The sequence below is a fragment of the Heteronotia binoei genome, chromosome 1, assembly GCF_032191835.1.
Source record: "Heteronotia binoei isolate CCM8104 ecotype False Entrance Well chromosome 1, APGP_CSIRO_Hbin_v1, whole genome shotgun sequence".
In the NCBI taxonomy this organism is placed as follows: Eukaryota; Metazoa; Chordata; class Lepidosauria; order Squamata; family Gekkonidae; genus Heteronotia; species Heteronotia binoei.
The window spans coordinates 190045656-190068990 of NC_083223.1; the positions used below are offsets into that span (position 1 = coordinate 190045656).

Genomic DNA, 23335 nt, shown 5'->3' on the forward strand with positions numbered 1-23335 from the left:
AGCCAGTGATGCGACATAGTTGACTTACTCTGTAAGATTCCTAAAGCTGGCAGTGAACCCACTGTAAGTGCAACTGCAAGTTGTGATGTCAGGTATTGCTCCAACTACCTGAATTTTAATTGAGGAGGGGATAGAGTTGACTGGCAGAACTAAGGGCAGTGTATCATATGACAGCTTTACTACACTGAACTAACAGCTTTGTAAAAAGACAAACATCACATATGAAATTGCGCATTTCATTTAGAAAATGCAAGGACTTCTCAATGCATGCATTCATTTAAATTTCAACTTTTTATTATTTAATGCATGCATTCATGAAAAAAAAATGGCTATATCACCATGATATATCAAAACATCTTTCTTTACATGGACTGCCTATGGAAAAATCATGATGTATGTGATCCAAAAGGAAGGATCAGAAAATCTGTCAGCTGGAGAAATGACAGGTGTAAAATACTGGGTACAAATTCTACTTATTTAACATGGGCAGAACAATAATCAAGAAAAGGTTAACAGTACTCACAGTTCTGATTTTGAGTGTTTATTCATAGAGTTTCAAAAGGTACATTTGAAGAAGTGAAATCATATGGTCAGAAAATGCAGGACAAAACATACTTTATTGTACTGCAACATCAAAATACATGTAGAGTACATCAACGATTGTGCCAATGAGAAGTTGCCAGGTTAGTGAATACTCTGTTTAATAGAATGGTGATCTACTAAAGTTTACTCATCTGAGGCACAAGCACACTATTATTCAAGCATTCTGATTCAACTTAGCCCCAAGACACAAATCTACATGTTTTCCTTCTAAGTTGCATATTAAAACTACTTAAAGTTCAAGCTAACAGGGCTGCCCGAACTGCAACTCAAATGAACAAAAAAAAACAAGCACAACCCTATCTGAGGAGTGTGAATGGTACCACCATAGTCCCCTCCCACCTCCAATTTGCTAGTCACATTTGGGAGGGGTGACTTGTAGAACAGCATCCTAAAGGCATTTGCTCAGGCAGACTACCCTAGTCTAAGTAGATGCAAGTCCAGTTAGGATTGTAGTTATGACCAGTATTTTTCAAGGTAAACTGATGCCCTGTCCGCTTCCCTTGTTCATTCACAAGAATTTAATACAATCAGATCTTTAAGAATCCATTTCAGTAAGGCAAACACCTTGCCTATGAAATACCTAGCACTGACAAGTACAACATTGTGATTAATCCTTTAAAATACAGCTCTTAGGTTCCCAAAAATGATATTAATAATAACTTGGCAGGGCATATTGGTAGCAATGTTTGGGCATCGCTGATTAAAAAGAGTCTACAGAAGGTTTGCTCAGAAGAACAAAATTTCAACACAAGTAACTGCTACAGGAAGCACCAGGTAACCCAGCTACTTGCCAGATAAGCTTGTTGTGCTGGTGAAAACAGTAAAGGCGCAGCACCACAATGGTAAGATGCAACTAAGAGCTCTGACATCAGAAGCAGCACTTGAGGACAAGTTGTTAGCCATTTAAATAGATGCAGATTTGAGGCCTGGCTGTATATGTATGACTATAAATGCTGGCATGCCCTTCTTTCTTATGGCCCACATTATTTTAATGCAAAGCTAAAAGTTACAGAAAAAAGTAGAAAAGTTGAAACTCTTTAGAGGTCAGCCAAGAAAAAAAAAATGAAAAATCTGCTTCAGCAATAGTTAACTGCTCTTTCTCCATCACTACCAACATAAAGCAACACAAGACTTAACTGTCACTTACTTATATTATTGTGTGAGTTACAACAGGAAAATGGAGAGAGAGAAGCATTTTGCCCTGTTTTTTTTTTAAAAAATCAACACTAGTCATATGGCTGAAAAGATGTTTAAATGAGGAATGACAACATATTTGGGTAACAAAAAATGAGACAGACAAGCACAAGTTCTGTACTACCAACAAACCCCATCAAGAATATGAATCAACGGCCAGCACAAACTGGACTAAACACTGGACCTTTAGCATTTGTCACAAAATCAGATCTCTTCTTAAACCAGCAGATCAGGTGAAGTCTTGCTAAAAACAAATTAAAATTAAAAACAAATATTGGAAAATAAATTAAAAGGTATTGCTAGACTAAAAATTTTCTTCAGATGATACAGGGTTTTTGCAAACTAAAATCCCACTGATTTCTCTTGTAAATTCACTTTACTTTCAGATGGTACCTAACTGCAAAGGCTCACATATCTGAGACTGCAAGAGACAAAACAAAGTTATAGCATCCATACAACATTCTCTTTATATTTCCAAAGAGAAAGGGGGCAAAAAAGAAAAAAAAATGGAACGTTTAATCTGAAATTCTCTCACAATCTTTCCCACTCTGTCATTTAGGAATCCAACGCTGATGCTAAGGTGACAGTGCATGTAAGTAGGGTTTTTTTTGTTGATTTTTCTCTTTTCTTAAGTTTTAATAGAGAAGGCCTGAAGACAAGGACATATCCATTCAGGAATTATCAGATGGAACATGCTCCTCAAACCCTTCACTCTCTCGGACCAAAGCTCTTTCCAAGATAACACGGCCTTCCTTATAGCGCTGGCTGTCTTCAGTAGCAAATTCATAGATCCAGCCTAGCTTGCTGTTGCAGTTTTTGCAGCTCACATCACGAACCATGTGGCGGCCTGTGAGCATCACCCGGTCCTGCACTTCGCTGTACTGCAAGTTTACCACCTGTGAAAGGCAAAAGGAAAAATATCAGGCACACTGTCTAGCAGTTCAGAGGTCTGATGTTTGCCATCAGTAGACAACTGTAGTATATTTTACATCCACACTGATCTTAAATTGTGATACCACCAACATCTGTCTTATTACTTGCTTAGGTTTTTAAGGGGAGACATAATATAGGTGGATAAGATCTAAAGGAGGACAAAGTTCCTGCACCTTTTTAAAGTTACTTAAGTGACATATAAGGGCCACTTCATATACAATAATCTCTAAATGATATCACTTCCAAACAGAAAAAACTTGATGGGCCACTGCTCTCAGCATATGCAAATACAGAAACATGTGAATTCAATTTTCCTATATGAAAGCAATACAGGTACAAAAAACTTGTTCTATGTTCAACAGCCTTTAGTTGTCATATTAGGATAGCACTCTCATTTTAAGATACTTCAAGCTTTCAAATTTCATTTTTGGGTTTACACATCATAGAGCCTGCAGGGTATAATTTTTTATCTGAGTAGTAATCCATTCCAGGAGAAAGTTTAACAACACTTTTCTTGAACCCTCACTAACCTTGTTAAAAAGGAAGGCTCGTCCTGTAGCCCCTGTGAAACGGGTAGATATGAGCTCTGAGCGGTTAGTCAAGATTGTGTCACAATTGGCACATGAAAAGAGGCGAGTGCCACCAATATGATCCAAGAAAATCCGACCCATTGTCAAAGTCTGCTTGACCACTGAAAATAGATAGAGATTAGATCAGTTTTGAAATTAATGTAATAACACTTTTTCCAGAAACTAGAACAGTACAAAACAAAGAAACATTTCCTTGGAGACTTTCAGGAAGAATTGAATAAGCATCCAGTATTTCGCCTCAGGAAAGGGGGCTAAATTGGTAGCACTGTGTGCTATTTAACATATAATCACACCAGGCTAGGCTAATGTGACCCCCCACACACACACACACATTCTAACAGAAGGGAGGAGTAGGATACTTTCCCATTAAAGAACACTATAAATGTGCAAGATTCACATTCTAAATATGTTGAACTGAACTGACTGGGGCCATTTCAACAATACACTGAGACCTATCCTAATCAGATTGTCCAGTTGGACACCATGATCAATATATTCAAGAAATTGAGATTTGCTGGTGCAACTTGAACCAAGTAGTAGTTACTGGTGTTTGATTCACATATTTCCGTATGCTGCACAATAACTTCAAGAATGGATGTGATTACTAAGAGCCAGCATGGGTTTCTCAAAAACAAGTAATGTCAGACTAACCAGATCTCTTTTTTTGAGAAAGTGACTACCTTGCTGGATCAGGAGAATGCTGTAGACGTTGTTTATCTTGATTTCAGTAAGGCTTTTGATAAGGTTCCACATACTATCCTTGTTGACAAGATGGTAAAATGTGGTTTGGATCCTGTTACCGTTAGGTGGATCTGTAACTGGTTGACAGAACGCACCCAAAGAGTGCTTGTGAATGGTTCTTCATCCCTTTGGAGAGGAGTGACAAGTGGAGTGCCTCAATGATGTCCTGGAACCTGTTTTGTTCAACATCTTTATAAATGATTTGGATAAAGGAATAGAGGGGATGCTTATTAAATTTCCCAATGATACTAAATGGGGAGGGGTTGCAAATACACTAGAAGACAGAAACAGGATACAGGATGACCTTAACAGGCTGGAAAACTGGGCTAAAACCAATAAAATGAATGTTAACAGGGATAAATGTAAAGTTCTGCATTTTGGTAGGAAAAATCCAATGCATGGTTATAGGATGGGGGAGACTTGTCTTAGCAGTAGTATGTGCAAAAAGGATCTAGGGGTCTTAGTGGATCATACGCTGAACATGAGTCAACAGTGTGATGCGGTGGCGAAAAAGGCAAATGAAATTTTGGGCTATATCAACAGAAGTATAGTGTCCAGATCACGTGATGTGATGGTATCACTTTACTCTGCTCTGGTAAGATCTCACCTGGAGTATTGTGTTCAGTTTTGGGCACCACATTTTAAGAAGGATACAGACAACCTGGAATGGGTCTAGAGGAGGCTGATGAAGATGGTGAGGGGTCTGGAGACCAAGTCCTATGAGGAAAGGTTGAAGGACCTGGGCATGTTTAGCCTGGAGAGGAGGCGGCTGAGAGGTGATATGATCACCATCTTCAAGTACTTGAAAGGCTGTCATATAGAAGATAGTGTGGAATTGTTTTCTGTGGCCCCAGAAGGTAGGACCAGAACCAATGGGTTGAAATTAAATCAAGAGTTTCCGGCTCAACATTAGGAAGAACTTCCTGACAGTTAAGAGCGATTCCTCCGTGGAACAGGCTTCCTCGGGAGGTGGTGGGCTCTCCTTCCTTGGAGGTTTTTAAACAGAGACTAGATGGCCATCTGACAGCGATGAAGATCCTGTGAATTTAGGGGGAGGTGTTTGTGAGTTTCCAGCATTGTGCAGGGGTTTGAAATGATCCACGAGGTCCCTTCCAATTCTATGATTCTCAGATTTATCAGTTACAAAAGGCCAGAGTTGAAGTTACATCCTGTGAACATTTTTCTGACTCACAGAATATTTTTCCAGTAGTATTGTATTACATTGCTCTAATTTGCATCTTTGTATTGTTTGTCTGTTGGTTTCGGGTGTTATCCTTGTGTCTGTTTTCAATGCAGGTGGTGCGGAGTGGAGTTTTCCTGTGGGAGAGTGGGTAATGATTTTTGGTATCTGGTCCTACTGCTCTGGTATGCAGCCTTTATGGGTTGGTTCCTTCTTTCATGCTGGATTAAGTAGGGCTTGAGAGGAGGCCTCATTGCCCCTTCCTCCCCTGTGTTTCTCTAGGGGTCCTGGTCTCTCTCCTGCTCTCTCCTTTCAACCACTTTATCCATTCCTAGCGTTTCTCCTCCTGGCAGCCTTTTCTTTTCCCCACCTCTCCAATACACTTTTTCCTTCTCGACCTCACTTTTTCTTTCCCTTGCCTTATCAGTGCCTTCCGCTTCTGTTTCTCTCTTCCCACTCCATCCCATCACTAATTGATAAAAATATTTAAAAGTCTATGAAATATTTCAATTTACTTGGTTTTATAATAGAAATGGAAACTGAAATGTATAATATTTTATACTGCATCCAAGCTGAATTGTATACCTTGGACTTTTTTTAATGCCACTTTTTACTTATTTTTCTTTCTTTTTTGGATGGGTCTTTGACAGTATTAAACTTGACTTGACATTCACTCCACATCAAATTAGTTAGCAATTTTTATAACTGAAATGTTGTTTATATATTTTAAATAGCCAATATAGTAGGCTCCTCTTAGCAAAAAAGTGCTTCTTCAAATTGAAATCAAATTAATATAGACATGTAAGACTGAAGTCTATATTAAACTGTTTAAAACCAAATCCATGATAATCTCACATACTTAGCATCAAACAGGCTGGGTAAAAAGTCACTACCCCCACAGAAAAATGTTTCCCATTCAAAGGACCAGTGTTTCACATTGTTTCTGTATATGGCACAACAGATCATGCTCTAACACCACATTTGTATGTGTTTCTATTAGAGGCCAAGGATTTAGGAAAACCACCACAGGCACTAGATTCAGCCCCTAATGTCAGGAGACATTAACTTGTATGTTGGACTCCTTCATAAAGGCATAATCTGGGGTGGGGGGGTGGGGAGACACACAGAATTACAATTCTAGCATCTTTCAGACTGCATAGAAGAGTACAAGCAGCTAGCTCTGATTACAAGAAAATATTCTTACCAATTTTGGGAGGGGGAAGAGACTTGCTAAAAATATCAAATTAGGTGTTATCAACGAAGTATACATTGCAGAATATTTACAGTCCTCAAAGCAAAAACTGTTATTTATAATTCGGTAACTTCCTAGTACAAGAACATCCTGTAATTCAAGTCCAAGTCTGAAAACTAACTTTGTGTCAGAGACCACCCTACTGGTGGAATCTAAATAATGCAATTTGACACTAATCCACTATGTATAAAAGCAAGTACATAAATCAACATATTAGTAACTAACATCAATCCGCAGCCTGACATTATGGTGAAATAACTTGCACTGCTGCTGGCTAGATTTGGAACCTATGAACACGAGGATAGTTGAACAATACTTTAAAATAAACAAAACATCAAGACCTACCCTGCAAAAATCTTTTACCCAAGGGGGAAAAAAAATCCAAATTGCACTGTGACATTCCTTTTGTTTTATACTATCATTTTGGTTTTTAAATAGGCTATATATAAAAATTATGCAAACAACCTATTATTAAGCTGAACTACTTGGACTACATTTTATTAAAGTTGGAGAGTACAATTTAGAAATTCAAAACTTGTCAGCCCATGAATTGTAAATACTGAAAACAAAGCTCTAAAAGGACTCTTATGCTGGGAATTGTTAAGAAAGGGACTAAACATAAAATGGATGCTATTATAATGTATACCTGTGTACAATAACCAGAAGTAGACATGGAGAAACTCTATTCCATCATTTTCATACTCTTTCATTTATACATATCTTGCTTTCCTTGAATTGAATCAGTCTTTTAGAATAAAAAGCATGTAATTTGAACATGTAGTTATTGGTCATGGTACTAACCTATCATTCCCTTTTCTTTGTGAACTCAGGTTAATACCTATTTACTATGAGTAAAGCTCATTGTGAAGAAAAACACAATGGGCTCTAGAAGGAGGCTCTGGGCAAGTGCCCCCCACCCTTGCTATCTTCCTACCCACCCAAGTGAAGGCATTCACACTCCCACATACATACCTCCAGGGGAGCTGGGGCTGATGTTTTTCATCTGGAGAGCAGTTGTAATTCTGAGTGACCTCCAGCCCTCACCTGGGGACTGGCAATAGTAGTTCCCCAGGAGGAAATTGCATTATATCTGTCTGAGGTCCCACCCCTCCTCAAATCCCACCATCTCCAGGCCCCACCCTTTAAATATCCAGGAATTTCCTTACCTGGAGTTGGCAACCCTGCAGCCTCTACATAGAAAAAGGACAGTCTTTCTTCACAGTGCAGGGAGGGACAAAACAACCTACATCGTTCTCCTTATTCCTCTCCCCCCTTAATCTGAACAACCACCCAGAGAGGCTTCCCTATCTCCTTCTCAGGCAAGCATCCCGGGGTGAGTTTGAGGGGAGGAGGGAGAGAAGGATTTACAGGAAAGAGTCAGAAAAGACAGTAAAGGTGGACAGCCATGCCCTCTGAGGAAATACACCTGGTGGTGCCAGGCTCCTTGACTATTTCAGTGGCCTTAGGAGGCTGCGTATGCTGGGAGGCTGTGTGGACTGTCGATTGGACAGCAGAGGTCTGTTGCTGGTGGCAGCTGTGTTGCCTTTCATGAGGCCACAGTAGAGCGGCAGGCCTTCCTATGACCGGATGACAGAGAAGTCAGAGAAAAGCATCAGAGATGTGTCTCTCTCTGAGGTAAGATTGTTGTGGTTGTTTGTTCAACATTCCTGGGCGTTCAGTAGGCAGGGGCAGGAAAGTCAGCCAATGGGAGGCCAGAGACGGTGATAGATGGTTCATTAGCCAATAGTTGATACCCCATGTTCAACCAATGAGGGAGCTGGGATCTGCCACTATACCATAGGTATACTATTACTATTGAAAGTTTTTTTTCAAACAGAACACCACACTCCTTGCAATTACAGCATTCAGTGACAGGCTTGTTTAGGCATCCGTCATGTGCTGATGTTTATATATCCTAAAGGTTCTTGCTGGACAAACTGTGGGAGAACATACAGCCGGGGGTGTGGGAATTGCACTGGCTGCCAACAGTATACAAGGTGCTGGTTATTACCTTTAAAGTCCTTTATGGTCTAGAACCTGCCTACCTTAGGGACCGTCTCTCCCCACACGTTCCCCAGAGGGTACTTAGATCCGGATTCCAAAACCTATTAGCAATCCCCAGGCCAAGGGAGGCTAAACTAAAGACCACCAGAGAGAGAGCCTTCTCGATAGCAGCCCCCTACTGGTGGAACCAACTGCCAGAGGAAGTAAGGGCCTTGTGGATCCTCACCCAGTTTCACAAGGCCTGTAAAACCACTTTCTTCTGGTTGGTCTTTAACTGATGCTGAGCCTTGTACTGTAGGGAAAATTTAAGAAATACTGTTGCAACTAGGGACTTCCAAGGGAGGAGAATGTCGAGCTGAGCTGCTTCTCATAACTGGAGCAGGCTGGAACTTCTGTTCGGGGTAGTGTAAGGCAAATTAATGCCTACTGCCTACTTTTCTCAGTCAGAGATTAGTCCAAGATATGCACAGGAAACTTTGAGGAGATTTACCTTGGCTAAATGGGAGTCCGGGGGGAAGGCTCCTTTGAGGGGTCTCCGGGAAGAGTTGCATTTTCATCATCTGCAGAAGTTTTCAGAGTCATTTATTTGACATAAGCTCGATAGAATCCTAACCTTCTTGGACACTGCTAAACATCTAAAGCTACGCAAGACCGGTGGGAACTTGGATAATTGGAAGAGAAGGTACAGATTACTATCTTTCACTCCAGGACTATTTACACTTTAATGGAGTAAATTTAAAAGGTGGGAAATGAAAATCTAGAAAGCTTGGAAGAAGGAGAAAAGAGGTGAAATTTGGACTTTGTAAATATAAAGGACAGTGCTAAAAAGTGGAAAGGAATTTATTGTTTGGTCTATTTGCGGTTTTGAAAAAAGAGCACCATCGTCACAGACCTGCAGCATATTCAGGTAAAACAGGAAGTACGTCAAGTATCATGAGATCTCCTTACTAGTGTGAATGAGACTTCGTGGCAAGTAAACCAGGAAGCAGTGGATGGAAAACCTACTCTAGGAATATAACATCAATGAGAAATAGCGGCGGCCATTGCTTGGAGGTCAAAATTAAAATAAGGTTTTTAAAGTGTTTGGGACATTAAAAAATGTTGGAAGTGACTCAGAAGAGGACAAGAAGATAAGTATTATTGGACATATGTGTGTGGACTTTAGAAGTTTTTAAAAGGGGAAAAAATGTAAGGAGCAGCAAAAGGTCGTGACCATCATTTTGAAACATTTAAAGACTTTAAAAATAAATATCTTGATTTTGGGAGCTTGGAGGACGGCGAAATTAGGCTTATTATAAAAGGCAAGTCCTATTCTTTTGAATCTGATAGTTGAATTTGAATTTGGTGAGGTCTAAATTTTCACTGTTTTTTAAATGTCAGAACACAAGCAACCCCGAACAAGGGCTACTTCATTAGAAAAAATGCAGGACCAATTAGAAGCAATGGAGGCCGGAATGATGAGAGGTATGAGAGAGATGATAACTGAATCGAAAAAAGAAATTATTTAAGAGATTAAAAAAAGAGATGGAGGATCTCAGAAAGCAAACTGAGGAAACATGTAGGAAAGTGCAGGAGGTAGAAGGCAAAATGAAAGTATATGATTCCACCTTGTTGAAAATGCAAGAAAAAGTGACAATCCATGACTGCAAACTGATGGAGACTCAGATATGTCTGAGAGGAGTACCCGAAAAGGAAGATGGTGATCTAAAAGAATATATAATAAAAATAATTGCAGAATTTTTAGAGGAAGATCCTGAAGAGACTAAAAACATGTATGACTATATGTATAGAGTGAACTCACTTTATGCCAAGAAAAATAACTTACCAAGAGATGTTGTTATAAGATTTATGACAAAGGAAATGGTGGGAAGGATCATGAATAAAAACTCTGAAAAGACATTGATAGTGGGAGGCAGTAGAGTAAGAATTATGAAGGAGTTGCCAAGGCAAGTGATAAATGATAGAACATATAAAAAATTGACAGGAAAATTAAGAGATAATGGAATAAGATTTAGATGGATAATACCTGAAGGTCTGAGCTTCGAACTTCAGGGGAAAAGAATCACAATTACAAATGCACAGGAAATGCGTAGATTTTATGAAGAAAATAAAGAATTTGCATCATGATGGATTACAAATTATTGTCTTGGAATGTAAATGGACTAAATTCACCACAAAAAAGAAGGGCAACATTTCATTGGATTAAGAAACAAAACTGTAATATAATTTGTTTACAAGAAGTGCATATTAAACAAAAGGATTACAAATTTTTATGGAATAAACAATTGGGACTAGAATTTTTTTCATTGCCTGAACAGAAGAAAAGGGGAATGATTTTTAATATTAAACAAGAATTGGAGCCAAAATTAATATTTAAAGGTAAAGATGGGAGATTTGTAGCAGTAGAAACAATATTAAATGGAAAGAAAACGTCGCTATTGGGACTGTATGCGCCTAGTGGTGCAAAGGATGCTTTTTTAAAAGACATTATACAACAGCTTGATGAACTGACCCATGATCAAGTTTTGATAATGGGAGATTTTAATGGAACAGTTAAGAACTCATTGGATAGGTCTGGAGGGGGAAAAAACAACAACAGTAAAGAAGGAAAATTGCCAAAGTCTTTTTTGAATTGGTCAAACAAGAAAATCAAGAAGATATATGGAGGAAATTTAACCCTGAATTTTGGGACTATACTTTTTTTTCAGCAAGACATAAAACTTTTTCTAGAATTGGCATGTTGTGGGGAACTAAAGATTTAGGTCTTATAACAAGGAAAATAGAGATTTTACCTAAGATTGGGGCTGACCATAATGTGGATTACAAAACTGTCCAAGAAGTTGAGAAGATGGAGATTGAATGAAGATTTGCTACAGAATAAAGAAACAGTGATATACCTAGAAAATGAAACTAAAGCCTTTTTCCAAATGAATGACAAAGAGGACATAGATTTCCAGACGGTCTGGGATGCTTATAAAGCAGTAATGAGAGGAATGTTGATTACTTTGAATAATAAGGACAAAAGAGTAAAAGAGAAACAGATGTTGGACATTTAAAATGAGATAAAGAAAAAAGAACGGGAGTTGAGAAAAAGGCCAGGGGAAAAAAAATTATAAGAGAAATTACAATATTACAAACTCAAATGAGACATTTGTTAAATAAAGAAGTGGAATGGAGTTTGAAAAGACTGCAGCAGAAAACCTTTGAGGAAGCAAATAAACCAGGAAAGTATTTGGCTTGGCAATTGAAAAAAAAAAAAGAGGGAAAGTAAAATTATTAATAAAATTGTGGTAGATGGAAGAGAAGTGGTTACCCAAGAGGGAATAAAAAGAGAATTTTTAAGTACTATGCCAAATTATTTAAAGGTGTTAAAATAAAGAAGGAGAAGATGGATGAATATTTACAAAAGGTAAAAATAGATCCCTTAACTGAAAATATGCGAAAAGTTTTGAATGATCCAATTGAAAAAATTGAAGCAGCAATCAACACAATGGAAAATGGAAAAGCACCTGGGCCAGATGGATATACAACTAAATTTTTTAAAATCTTCAAAGAGGAATTAATACCAAAGTTGCAGAAGTTGATGAATACGATAAGAATGAAAGGGAAAATACCAAACACATGGAAGGAAGCTGTTATTTCGTTGATACCTAAGGAAGATAGAGATGTCACGAATGTAAAAAATTACAGACCAATTTTGCTATTCAATAATGACTATAAAATTTATACAAGAATCCTGGCAGAATGGCTTAAACAGCATTTGATAAATTTTATAAAGGAAGATCAAGCAGGTTTTCTTCCCAAAAGGCAAATAAGAGACAATATTAGAATTGTGTAAATATTGTAGAATATTATGAAAGACATCCAGAAAAAGAAGTAGCATTATTCTTTGCAGATGCAGAGAAAGCATTTGACAATTTAAACTGGGACTTTATGTTTGCAGTAATGGAAAAAAATGGAGCTTGGAGAAAGCTTTATAAGAATGATAAAAGCAATATATTCTGAACAAAGTGCAAAGTTATGTATAAATGTAGATCTTACAGAAGATATGAAAATCAGCGAAGGTACTAGACAAGGTTGTCCACTTTCACCATTGTTGTTTATAATGACTCTTGAAATATTACTGATGCAGATACAAGAAGAAAAAGATATAGAAGGATTAAGAATAAAAGGATTTACTTACAAATACAGAGCTTTTGCTGATGATATGTTTATAAATGAAAACCCCATACAAGTTACACCTTTGTTGTTAGCTAAAATACAAGAATATAGGGAGTTGGCGGGACTTTGTATTAATAGAGAAAAATCCAAAATTCTGTGTAAAAATATGCAGATAAATAAACAACAAGAATTGCAGAAACTAACGGCCTGCGAAGTCACCTCCAAGGTAAAATATCTGGGGGTGGAAATAACAATGAAGAATATTGATCTGTTCAAAAATAATTATGAGAAGTTATGGCGTAAAATGAATGAAGACATGTTAAAATGGAACAAGCTTAATTTGTCATTGTTGGGTAGAATAGCTGCAATTAAAATGAATATTCTTCCAAGAATAATGTATTTGTTTCAAACTATTCCTATGGTGAAGGATAGTAAACAATTTGATAAAAGGTGAAGAAAAATTTCAGAATTTGTGTGGGCTGGGAAGAAACCAAGGATTAAAATGAAAATTTTGACAGATGCAAGAGAGGTGGATTTCAACTACTGAATCTAAGATTATATCAGGAAGCAGTTTGCTTAGTGTGGATAAAAGAATGGATAACGCTGTTAAACAGAAAACTTTCAGTGTTGGAAAGTCACGGAAATAAATTTGGCTGGCACACATATTTGTGAAAAAAGAAGATGGATGGTTTTTTCTCTCACCATTATATAAGAAATAATTTGTTAAGTACATGGATGAAATATAAGAAGTATGGAGATGAGAGAAGACCGTTATGGATAGTACTGGCGGAAGTAATAAAAATAACAGCTGAGATAGGGGAAGAAAAGTGGTTGTCATATAGTCAACTGTTAAAAATACAAAGTGGCAAAATAGAACTGAAAACTGTTGAAGAGTTGAATAATAAATATGATTGGTTTCAAATGCAGCAAATAAAGAGCTTGGTGGAGAAGGATATTAAAACTGAAGGAATAAGGAAGGAGCAAACAGGTAAATGGAAACAATGAAACTTGGAAACTGCTTGGAAACAATGATAAATTAATTTCAAAAGTATATAAATTACTTTTACAGTGGTCTACAGAAGATGATTAAATGGGCAATTAATGTAAATAAATACAAATGGAAACTTTGTTTCCCAAATGGAAACTTGGGAATATTGGTGGAAGGACTCTATGAAACTCTCAACATGCCAGAATATCAAAGAAAACTGTTTTAAGATGATGTACAGATGGTATATAACTCCTAAAAAATTGGCAAAGATGAATAACAAGATGCCAGACAGATGTTGGAAATGTAAAAAGCATGAAGGTTCTTTCTACCATATGTGGTGGACTTGTGAAAGAGCTAAAATGTTTTGGCAGATGATTCAGCAACAGATTTCTAAGATCTTGGGATATGAATTTAACAAAGTTGTAGAGACTTTTCTGTTAGGATTACAAATGGAAAAATTTCTAAAAGAATACAGAACTTTAATCTGGTACTTGCTCTCAGCTGCTAGGACATTGTATGCGCAGTTGTGGAAGCAAGAAAAAATACCAGAGAAATGGGATTGGATTGTTAAAGTTATGACATGGAGTGAAATGGATAAGTTAACAAGAACTTTAAGAGACTATGATTTAGAAGTATTTAAGATGGAGTGGAAGAAGTTCAGAAGATACGTAGAAAAAGAATGGAAAATAAAAGGACATTGGACAATCTTTGATAATGATTAAGTAAAAGTGGGGGGGAAGATATGAACTTTGGTTCTTATTAATTAGGGGTACCTTTTAAAATGATGTTTTGAAATTAGTACACTGGCGGGGGTCAAGTAAAGGGGGGAGGGGTAGGTAGAAAGTAATATATGGGATTTAAAAAAGTAGTTATTAATGATATAAGAAATTGAATATATTGCCATATGTTACTAATAAAATTGTTTGAAAGAAAAGAAATACTGTTGCAACTGTAATTATATAACATCAAGGATGCTAGCACCACATTGTTTTGATTGTTCTAATTATTGAATGTTAAATTTTATAATGCTGTTGTGGATTTTAATTGTCTGTTGTTTTATGTTGTGAGCTGCCCTGAGCCTGCTTCGGCAGGGAGGGTGGGATATAAATCAAATAAAGTAAAGTAAACTAATTAAAATGCAACAAAACACCTACATTTTGGATACATAACTACTTTCCTGCATTAGGAAGCATGGTTAGAGTAGACAGAAAAAGGGTGACAAATACATTAAGCTAGATGCAAATTTCTTAACACTTAAAATTTATAGAAATATTATCTCAAGAGTTTTCAGCTTGATGTAATTAAAAAGAAAAAAAGTTAGCCCTAAACAGTGTAGTCTTGATTTAAGATTATACACTGCAAATCTGAAACATTTCCTCAAGTACTTATCTGTGAAGCAAAGCATTTTCTGCCGTGGCCCTTAACATTGTTCAGATGCACATAATGTTGCAGTCCTTAGTAATGCCTCCCTAAGAACATAAAAGAAGCCATGTTGGATCAGGCCAACGGCCCATCCAGTCCAACACACTGTCACACAGTGGCAAAAAAACCCAAACCCAGATGCCATCAGAAGTGGGGCCAGAACACCAGAACACTGTTGCCCCCCTCAAACCAGCACCTCCCTCACTTTGAATGGTGAATTTATTTGAAATAGATTTCCCCCCCCTCCCCCCGGAAGCTAGATGAGGATCATGAAGTTCAACACCTTAACCATAAAGCAAAACCATCACTCAAACTATGGTAACTACTTTCTTCAGCAGTATTGCACATAGTTTGCATACAGAAGGAATCAGCTAAATTCTTGGCACAAGTAGACTGGGTGGATAAAAATCATTTTAAAATTCAAATATAAATAGTTTCTCTTAACTTAGCTTGGTTTGCAATGAAATCTGAACTTAATGCAAACAATCCTTTAATTTATTACAAAAAAAATATGTGGCCCTATTGCAGCATGTCTGAACTCAATGGAATCTTTCAAGGGGCCTTTACCGAGAGCTCCGCTGAGGGAAACATGGTCTGTGAGGCCAGTCTGCAGCCACAAAGATAACTTCTGCCTCCTCCTGTCACACAGAGCTTTCATGATTACCAGCAAGAAGCATACGTTCGGCCACTGGGCCAAGGAGAGGTTAAAGCATCTGCTGACAGAGGGTGATGGTATCTAGAAAAGAATCCTGGTACTTGATGACTGGATGCTGAGATGAACAGATCCACCTCCAGAGTCCCAAACCTTGCTGCACTTTGCAAGAGATATCCTGTTTGATGAAACACTTGTTTTTGTTGATTTTCTGTCTGCTCAGTCAGTGTGCCTGGATGCTTAGGAATCCCTGGATGTCTTCCTCTGAGATGGCCTGTAAATGTTTCTCTACCCAGAAAAGAATGGATTGGGCTTCTACATGTAGGATGAATGACTCAGAACCCCCATTTGTTGATGTCCTCAGCTGAGATATTGTCCATCCTGATGAGTTTGTGCCAGTCTTTGTCACTGATACAGAGCCAGTTTGGTGTAATGGTTAAGAGTGCATACTAATCTGGGAGAACCAGGTTTGATTCCCCACTCCTCCACAAACACCTGCTGAGTGATCTTGAGTCAGTCACAAGTTCTCTCAAAGCTGTTCTTTCAAGAGCAGTTCTCAAAAGAGCTCCCTCAGCCCCACCTACCTCACAGGCTGTTGTGGGGAGGGAAAGGGAAAAGAGACTATAAGCCACTCAGAGACTCTGAGTGAAGAGCCAAGTATAAATCCAATCTCTTCTTCTTCTCCTTTGATGTCCATGTGCCTTAGGCTGGATGGCCAAGCAGCAACACTTCCCAACAAGACAGACTTGCATCTGTAAAGAGTTGAACAATGTGCTCCATGAGATAGGATTGGCCATGTCGCAGCTGTTGAAGTCAGCCCATCAGACCATGTTCCGTCTCAGAGACAGTGTTAGGCTCAGAGTTTTGTACATTTTCTGCAGGATCTCCAGTTAACGCAAGAGGAACCACTGAAGTGGTCTCATGTGTAGGCAGCCCAAACAACTATAAAGGAGATCATTAGGCCCTGAAGGCAGCCAGTGGCATCAGTTCAGCAGTCCTGGCTTTGACCATATCCCTGGCCAAGTTTGATATCCTGGAGGCCCTAACTTCTAGGAAGTATAGCATGTTCTTGCACCAAGGAGCTGCAGCCCCTGTGACGGGGTAAGACTGCTCTTCTCCTTGTTCAATACAAAGCTGTGGACCTCTAGGTACCAAATGGTCATGAGGGTATCCCTGGTTGGGAGAGCAGATCAGGATATTGTCTAGATAACAGAGCCACTAGCCCCATGAGGACCTTGGAAAAGACCCCAAGAGGAAGATGCCAGGCCAAAAGGAAGAGCTTTGAACTGGAAAAGCCTAGTGATGCTCTGGAAAATACAGAGATGAGCAAATAGGTTTCTGTGAAGTTGATAGAAATCATGAAGACCTTGGAGTATGAGACTTCTGTGACTGATGGCAGGGTCTCCATGCAGAAGTGGTTGTGGACCATAAACCTGTTCACCTATTTCAGGTTGAGAATGGCAGCTCTCCAGTCCCCATTTCTCTTGGGCACCATGAAAAATATGGAGGAAACTCCTGTGTGATGCTTGCAGGAGGGAATTGGCTCTATTGCCTGCATATTCAGTGGCTGTTCAATGGCAGCTGAGGTGTTTCTCCCTGCACACGGATCTGGGAGACTGAAAGAAGCATTCTAGGAAAGCTGCAAAACTTGAGGAATTGTTTTCATACATTTTTAATTATACTGTAGCTCCCCCCACCCCCCGGGCCAAACCGGTAGCTGAGGGATCCATTTGCACTTGAGGCACCATTTCTGTGCTTTTTCCAATGGTGTGATTTCAGGTGCTCCATTTTTGAGCTATTGCAGCAGTCCTCCTCATCAACTCCAGGCTAGAGTTGTTGGAGCAGCTCTCTCCTCAAGGAACAGATGAAGGAGGAGAGGGTCCCTAGCATTCTGGGAGAAAAATTCATCTCTCATGCATAGCTCCAGAGTCTCAGAGGCTTCCTGAGCAGCCAATACAATGGATGGGAGCAGAAAGAGCCCACAGAGACAAAATAAGTAGAAGGTAAGGAGCCAAGGAGAGGTGTTAAGAAGCTAAAACAACAGGCCGGGAGAGGACAGAAGTATCTCTCAAAGTCTGAGGTCACTCTGTGGAGAAAGGCAAGGAGCCCACTCAAAAGCTGCACTCCCTGTTGAAACTGAAACTGAGTCCCAACCAGGAGACAGGAAGTTGAAGAAATTGATTCTGCTCCCCTGAGCAATTGGCAGAAATCACCCATTCCAAGATGCTCTTCTCCTCAGAACAAGAACTGAAATTTGGATTTAATACTACTACATAGCAGGAAACACTGTATTTCTTTTTCTTTCCATAAAATGACTTCATACCCACTACCATTAATCCACTAGAAAATATATACACATTTTTCTATAATTTGATGGATTATTTGTTCATATATTTGGATTATATGGCTCATTTTCTTTTTACCTTTCTGTGGCCATTTCTAGGAACATTTGATGTTTTTGCCTTTCAAAAGTTTCAATCACCAGAATGGCAAAAGGTCCCCATTTAATTTGTTTGGAGTATCTTCCATGGGATTATGAAGCAGCATGGTAAGGGGGTTAGAATGTTAGACTAGGATTTGGGGAGACCCAAATTCAAATCCCTATTGTGCCATGGATGCTTTCTGAGTGACTACAGGCCTGTCATACCCTCTCAGCCTGACAAGCCCTGTATTACCCTATATGTGGCTTTCCCTCTCTGCTCCGACTGCTCGGGCCATGGAGCTGCACAAGGGCCATGGTGGTGGAGGCAGCCCTGTGCCATGACAAAGCTGCTGGTTCACAGGAGCACCAGTTGAGCACAATGGGTCACAATGGCAGCAGGTGTTTCAGTCACAAGGTTCTGCAGTCCATCTGCATATTCATGCCTGGCAGGCAGCAGTCAAGGTGCATGCTCAGAGGGACTTGTTATTTGTATCATACCCGGAACTCTCTGCCTTCCCAGTGGTTGCTGCCTCAGCCCACAGCTGCAAGCTCAGTGCAGAGGGAAGAAAGGAGATGATCTCATGCTGGATTGGACAATAGCAGCTTCTTGCTACTTCTCCCCCGCCCCAGCTTATTTAAATACCCCCCAAGGGGAAAAAAGTCCTGGCTATGCCCCTGGTCACCCAGCAAACTGCCATGGCACAAGTGGGAATCCAAACCTGGGTCACCCACATACTAATCTGACACTCTTAACTACTACACCAAACAGGATCTCTTTATGATGCTCTTAATCATTATTTATTTAAGCTATTAAGATGTTCTAAAAGTAATAATCATTTATTACTTTAAGCACTGGGGGTGGGGTTGAAACCAAGAGTTTACACAAGGTCGTTACAAAGAACAAATGCTGAATGCATGCCAAGTCATACACAAAGGAAAAATGGGGCGGGGGGAGCATAGCCTGTTCCTTTATTGTAGTGTTCTATTCACTTTCGCAGCTAGGTTCAGGAGAGAGCGGTAGAACCATCACTGCCGCAAGAACCTCCTCGAGAAACCAATACTGCAGAGTACTGCAAAAGGAGTGGGCGATTATCGCCGCCTCTCCCCATATACAAGAGAAGAACGCACAGTCCTACCCCTATCATCCAAACAGTAATTATACACAAAGGAGACGGAGGAAGGGCGCACGGTGGTCACATGGTCTACAGTGATCCAATCAGCAAAGGTTCTGTCTATGTCTGGTTTGAGAATGAGGCTCTCCCAGAAGCACAGGCGATTCGACAACAAATAAGAGGAAACAGCTGAGGAGAACGAGAGACCTGTGGGCCCCGAGTCAGCAGCACCGCACAACCAGGAAAGAGAGCAACACGCTCATCAGCCCCACATCCCCCTGACAACAAAACTACGTTTCTTCCCTTCAGCACAAAAACCATCTCATCAACATGGCCATAAATTACGGGAGGAAAGAGAAGATTACTTCATCCGTGCATAAATAAAAGGAAGTGACTACTACTCAGCAAACTATTATTAGGGAGAACACAACGGCGTTAATTTGGTAAGATGTTGCTCTAGAACTAGAAAGCGAGGAGTGAGGCATTTTAGACCAAGAGGAAGACCGATGACGATTTATTTTGGAGCAAGGAAGCATTTCACGGGAGGGGAAGACAGCCGAACAGAAAGCAACGAGAAGCAGAGAGAGCGAGTTTCTGATTTGCTTACGATTGTTATCAAAACACCGAGATCACAGGAGAGTCCTACGAGCTTTCAAGAGAAAGAGAGGGAGGCCCAAATGAGAGCAGGGCGGGTGGGGGAGAGGAGCTGTTGCCTATCCTAGGAGGGCAGCGCTCTTCTGTTGCTTTTGTTTGCAGTGCCGGTGAGGGTCGGGGCGGCGACGAAGCCGAATGCGACTTTTGTTATTGTGATGACGAGGCGAGGGGGGGGGGCTGTAGGATGAGGTCAAAGGAGGGAGGAGGGGGCGGCACGGCGAGCGTTACTGAGCCATAGTGTGCTGTTGCGGGGCCGGGCGCAGGGCGTCGTGTAGTTGCAGGGGAACGGATGGTGACGGGTGTGTCCGTGGGCAAGGAGCGCACAAAGACTACATGGACGGTGCAACGGCGGGGCCGGGAACGCTCATTCGCAGGCTGCGAGAGGTGAATGGCGGGTTTCCAGAGGCGAGTCAGCCTTCCAAGGGCCGCAGCCGCTTCGGTCAGACGCCCCGCCTCCCCCTCCCCCCCGGAGCCGAGCTGTTACCTGCGGGGCGGAGGAAGACCGCACGGCGACCGGTACCGAGAAAGCGCTGAGGGGGGGGGGGGGCAATGGCCTCCGCCTCGCTCTTGTTGTGCGCCTCCGCCGTCTCTCTCTACTGCCCGACTCAGCTGAGGGACTCCCTCTGGGTCCCTCTTTCCCCGCCCCCGACGGCGCTCCTCCTCTCTCCGCCCAAGCCCCGCCTCAAGCGCCGTCACTCATCGCCACGCTGCCTGTTACGCCCTTCCCCTGCACGTGCCACACCCCCTCGCCCTGCGGGCGGCTGGCTGCGCACAAACACTCGGGCCACGTGGAGAAGAGGGAGGCCCTTAGAGGGGCGGGCAACTAGGCGGGAAGTTTTCAGTTAGGTTTCGTGGAAATAAAGTTAGAGGCCAGAGGCACATTCAAGACCGACGAAGTTTTATTCAAAGTATGCTCATTCGTGTGCACGCAGACTCATCTCTTGAATTAAACTTTGTTGGTCTTCAAGGTGTCATTGAACTCTAACTTTGTTCTATTATTACTTTAGACCAACACAGCTACCTATCTGAATCTAGCTTCATAGAAATGTTGTGGTTGGAGGGCTTTAGCTATCGCAGGGATTTGTGTTATTTCTATACAACTACAATGTGTCCTCATGCCAGAGTGGTAATCATGTGTTAGTATCCTACAATAAATAAGTAAAAATAAACAGGAGTCTTGTGGCCCTTCACAGTCGAACACATTTTTTGTTTTTGCATAAATTTCTGGTCAAATAAGCTGAGACAACACAATATCTGCTTATTTACAAAGGCCTGATAGAGGCAGAGAAGGACAACCTATAGTGGTTAGAGAGCCTGGGGTCCAGGTGAGCTTTATTCAAATGCTCACCTTGTAAAGCTTGCTGGGTGATCTTGGACCAGTCACACTCTTAACTAAACCAGCCTCACATTATCATTGTGAGGGAGGGAGGGAGGGAGGGAGGGATAGATAGATACATTTATTGTCATTGTTCTCAAAAAAGAAAATGAGAGCAACGAAATGAGGTGCTCTTCCACAAACATACCAACACATCAACACCCAAAAAAAAGGACATATACATAGACCATTTAAATGCATCTAAAAACAAATAACCATTCATAACCCTGCATTTAGCCTAACCACGGCACTTGGATAGAAGCTGCCCTTGAATCTATTAGCCTTCAACACTCTATATCGCCTACCTGACGGTAAGATCAAAAATAGCAAGTGGCCCGGATGTAAAGGGTCCCTTAGGATCATTTGTATCTTCCTTTTACATCCCATATTATACAGATCCACCAATGAGGGGAGAGAACATCCACGAGCTGAAGAAAGGACAGCAATGAATGGTGCTCTGACCACCATGGAGGAAACATGGGATTAAAATGTGCCTGGTAAAGTCCAATCATAAGTGCATTTCCTCCAAATAAGTACTCAAAAGCCTGTAACCAGAGTCACAGTGGCTGCGATCACACACTCTAAAGCACTTTCAAACCACTTTTAGTGTACTTTCAGACTGGATTTTACTGTGGCCAGGGTTTTTTTGTAGAAAAAGCACAGCAAGAACTCATTTGCATATTAGCCACACCTGCTGACATCACTATTGTTTCACATGATATTTGTAGAAAAGTGCAGCAGGAAGTCATTTGCATATTAGGCCACACTCCCTGACACCAAGCCAGCTGGAACTGCATTTGTGTGCATTCCAGCTAAAAAAAAGCCCTGACTGTGGCCGTTTCTCCATTCAACTTTTCTCCAGATCTAGTGAGCACTGAATCCACCTGCTACAAACTCACACCATTCAAAATGCTCCCACATTTAAAAATTTGCTCACCTTTTGCGGATCTTACATCTACATTTGCAAAAGAAGGAAGAAAGCCTGCAGGCCCTCGCCCCTCTCAGAGGCTGGAGGTTCAATTCAACTGTCTCTTGAGATTGCCTGGTCATGATGGGGGGGGGGGGGTTGAAACCCCAGTCAAGTTGCTGTTGTCACACACACACTCCCAACCACCCAAAACAGGCTTTGCTTTGGGTCTGGTTGGAACTGGGCTTTTATTCCAGGAGGGGGGAGAAGAAGCGGGCATAACTGCCAACAACCTGGAGCAGGGGAGCGATGCCGCCCAAGGCAAGGACCTCCACCCGGCAGTGCGCACATTGCTGCTGCACGCCACTTCTTTCTCCTTGCAAGGGAAGCCGAGCTCAGAGGAGAAGAAGGCACCCCGCTTGGCTGCTCTTGCCTGAAGGCAAGAGCATCCAGGTGGGGCTGGGTGCACTATTCTCCTCCAAGGTGTACTCTCTGGGTGCACTCTTCTCCTTTCAAGGCGAGAGCAGCTAGGTGGAGTGCATTCTCCTCCGAGCCCAGTTTCCCTTGCAAGGGAAGCCAGGCTCAGTGGAGAGCACCACTGACACGCCATCCAGCCACTCTCAGCCAAGAGTGGCGGGGAGGGGGTGCCCCCATAGTCAAGGTGGCAGCCCAGGCCACCGCCTACCTTGCCTACTCCCACAAACCAGCCATGGGTCCTGCCGCCCCAGGCAAGAACCCCCGCCTCCACCCCTCAAGGCAGTACGCACGTTGCTGCCGTGCGCCACCTCTTTTGCCTGCCCAGGTCCCAGGCAGGTGAAGAGGGAAGTGGGGCACTTCACTGCCACTTGGAGGCTGCCATCCTTTGCAAAGGAAGGCAGCCTCTGGTGTGCACATTGCCACTGCCACTTCTTTTGCCTGCCTGGAACCTGGGCAGGCCCAGTGCTAGGACCTTGGGTGCTCCAGGCCAGCACCTGCCCCATGCTCCCCCCACCCACTCCTACCGCACTCCCACCTGCAGGGGGAGCAAGCTACATGGTGTGGAAGGAGGGCTGGGCGGGCTCTGGATGAGTCAGGCCTGTACAGTGCACTCTAGGAGGTGTGGAGCACCACTGAGAGCTCACTGTGAAGGCGGTCTCCTCTGAGTC

The 23335-nt window shown here is 41.4% G+C and overlaps 1 protein-coding gene across 2 annotated transcripts; it reads right to left on the bottom strand.

The window, feature by feature from the left end:
• Positions 1-525: 525 nt before the first annotated feature.
• On the bottom strand, positions 526-20651 carry YPEL5 (yippee like 5). Of its 2 annotated transcripts, XM_060245467.1 has the most exons (3): positions 20393-20651; positions 3261-3421; positions 526-2693 (listed from the first exon to the last, which is right to left on the bottom strand). In XM_060245467.1, exons 2-3 carry the CDS (start codon positions 3399-3401, stop codon positions 2469-2471), a joined length of 366 nt encoding a protein of 121 aa, XP_060101450.1. In that variant the 5' UTR covers positions 3402-3421; positions 20393-20651; the 3' UTR covers positions 526-2468. The 2 variants fall into 2 exon arrangements, with proteins under 2 accessions (XP_060101450.1, XP_060101458.1); XM_060245475.1 differs by lacking the exon at positions 20393-20651 and having other exon boundaries at positions 3261-3518.
• Between the last annotated feature and the right edge of the window lie 2684 nt (positions 20652-23335).

Bases quoted from the DNA above. Each gene is read 5' to 3' on its own strand.
- YPEL5 (XM_060245467.1), bottom strand. From the start codon at position 3,401: ATGGGTCGGATTTTCTTGGATCATATTGGTGGCACTCGCCTCTTTTCA. The intron at 2,694-3,260 runs GTTAGTGAGGGT...TGCCTTTCACAG, and splicing joins GAGCCTTCCTTTTTAACAAG to GTGGTAAACTTGCAGTACAG.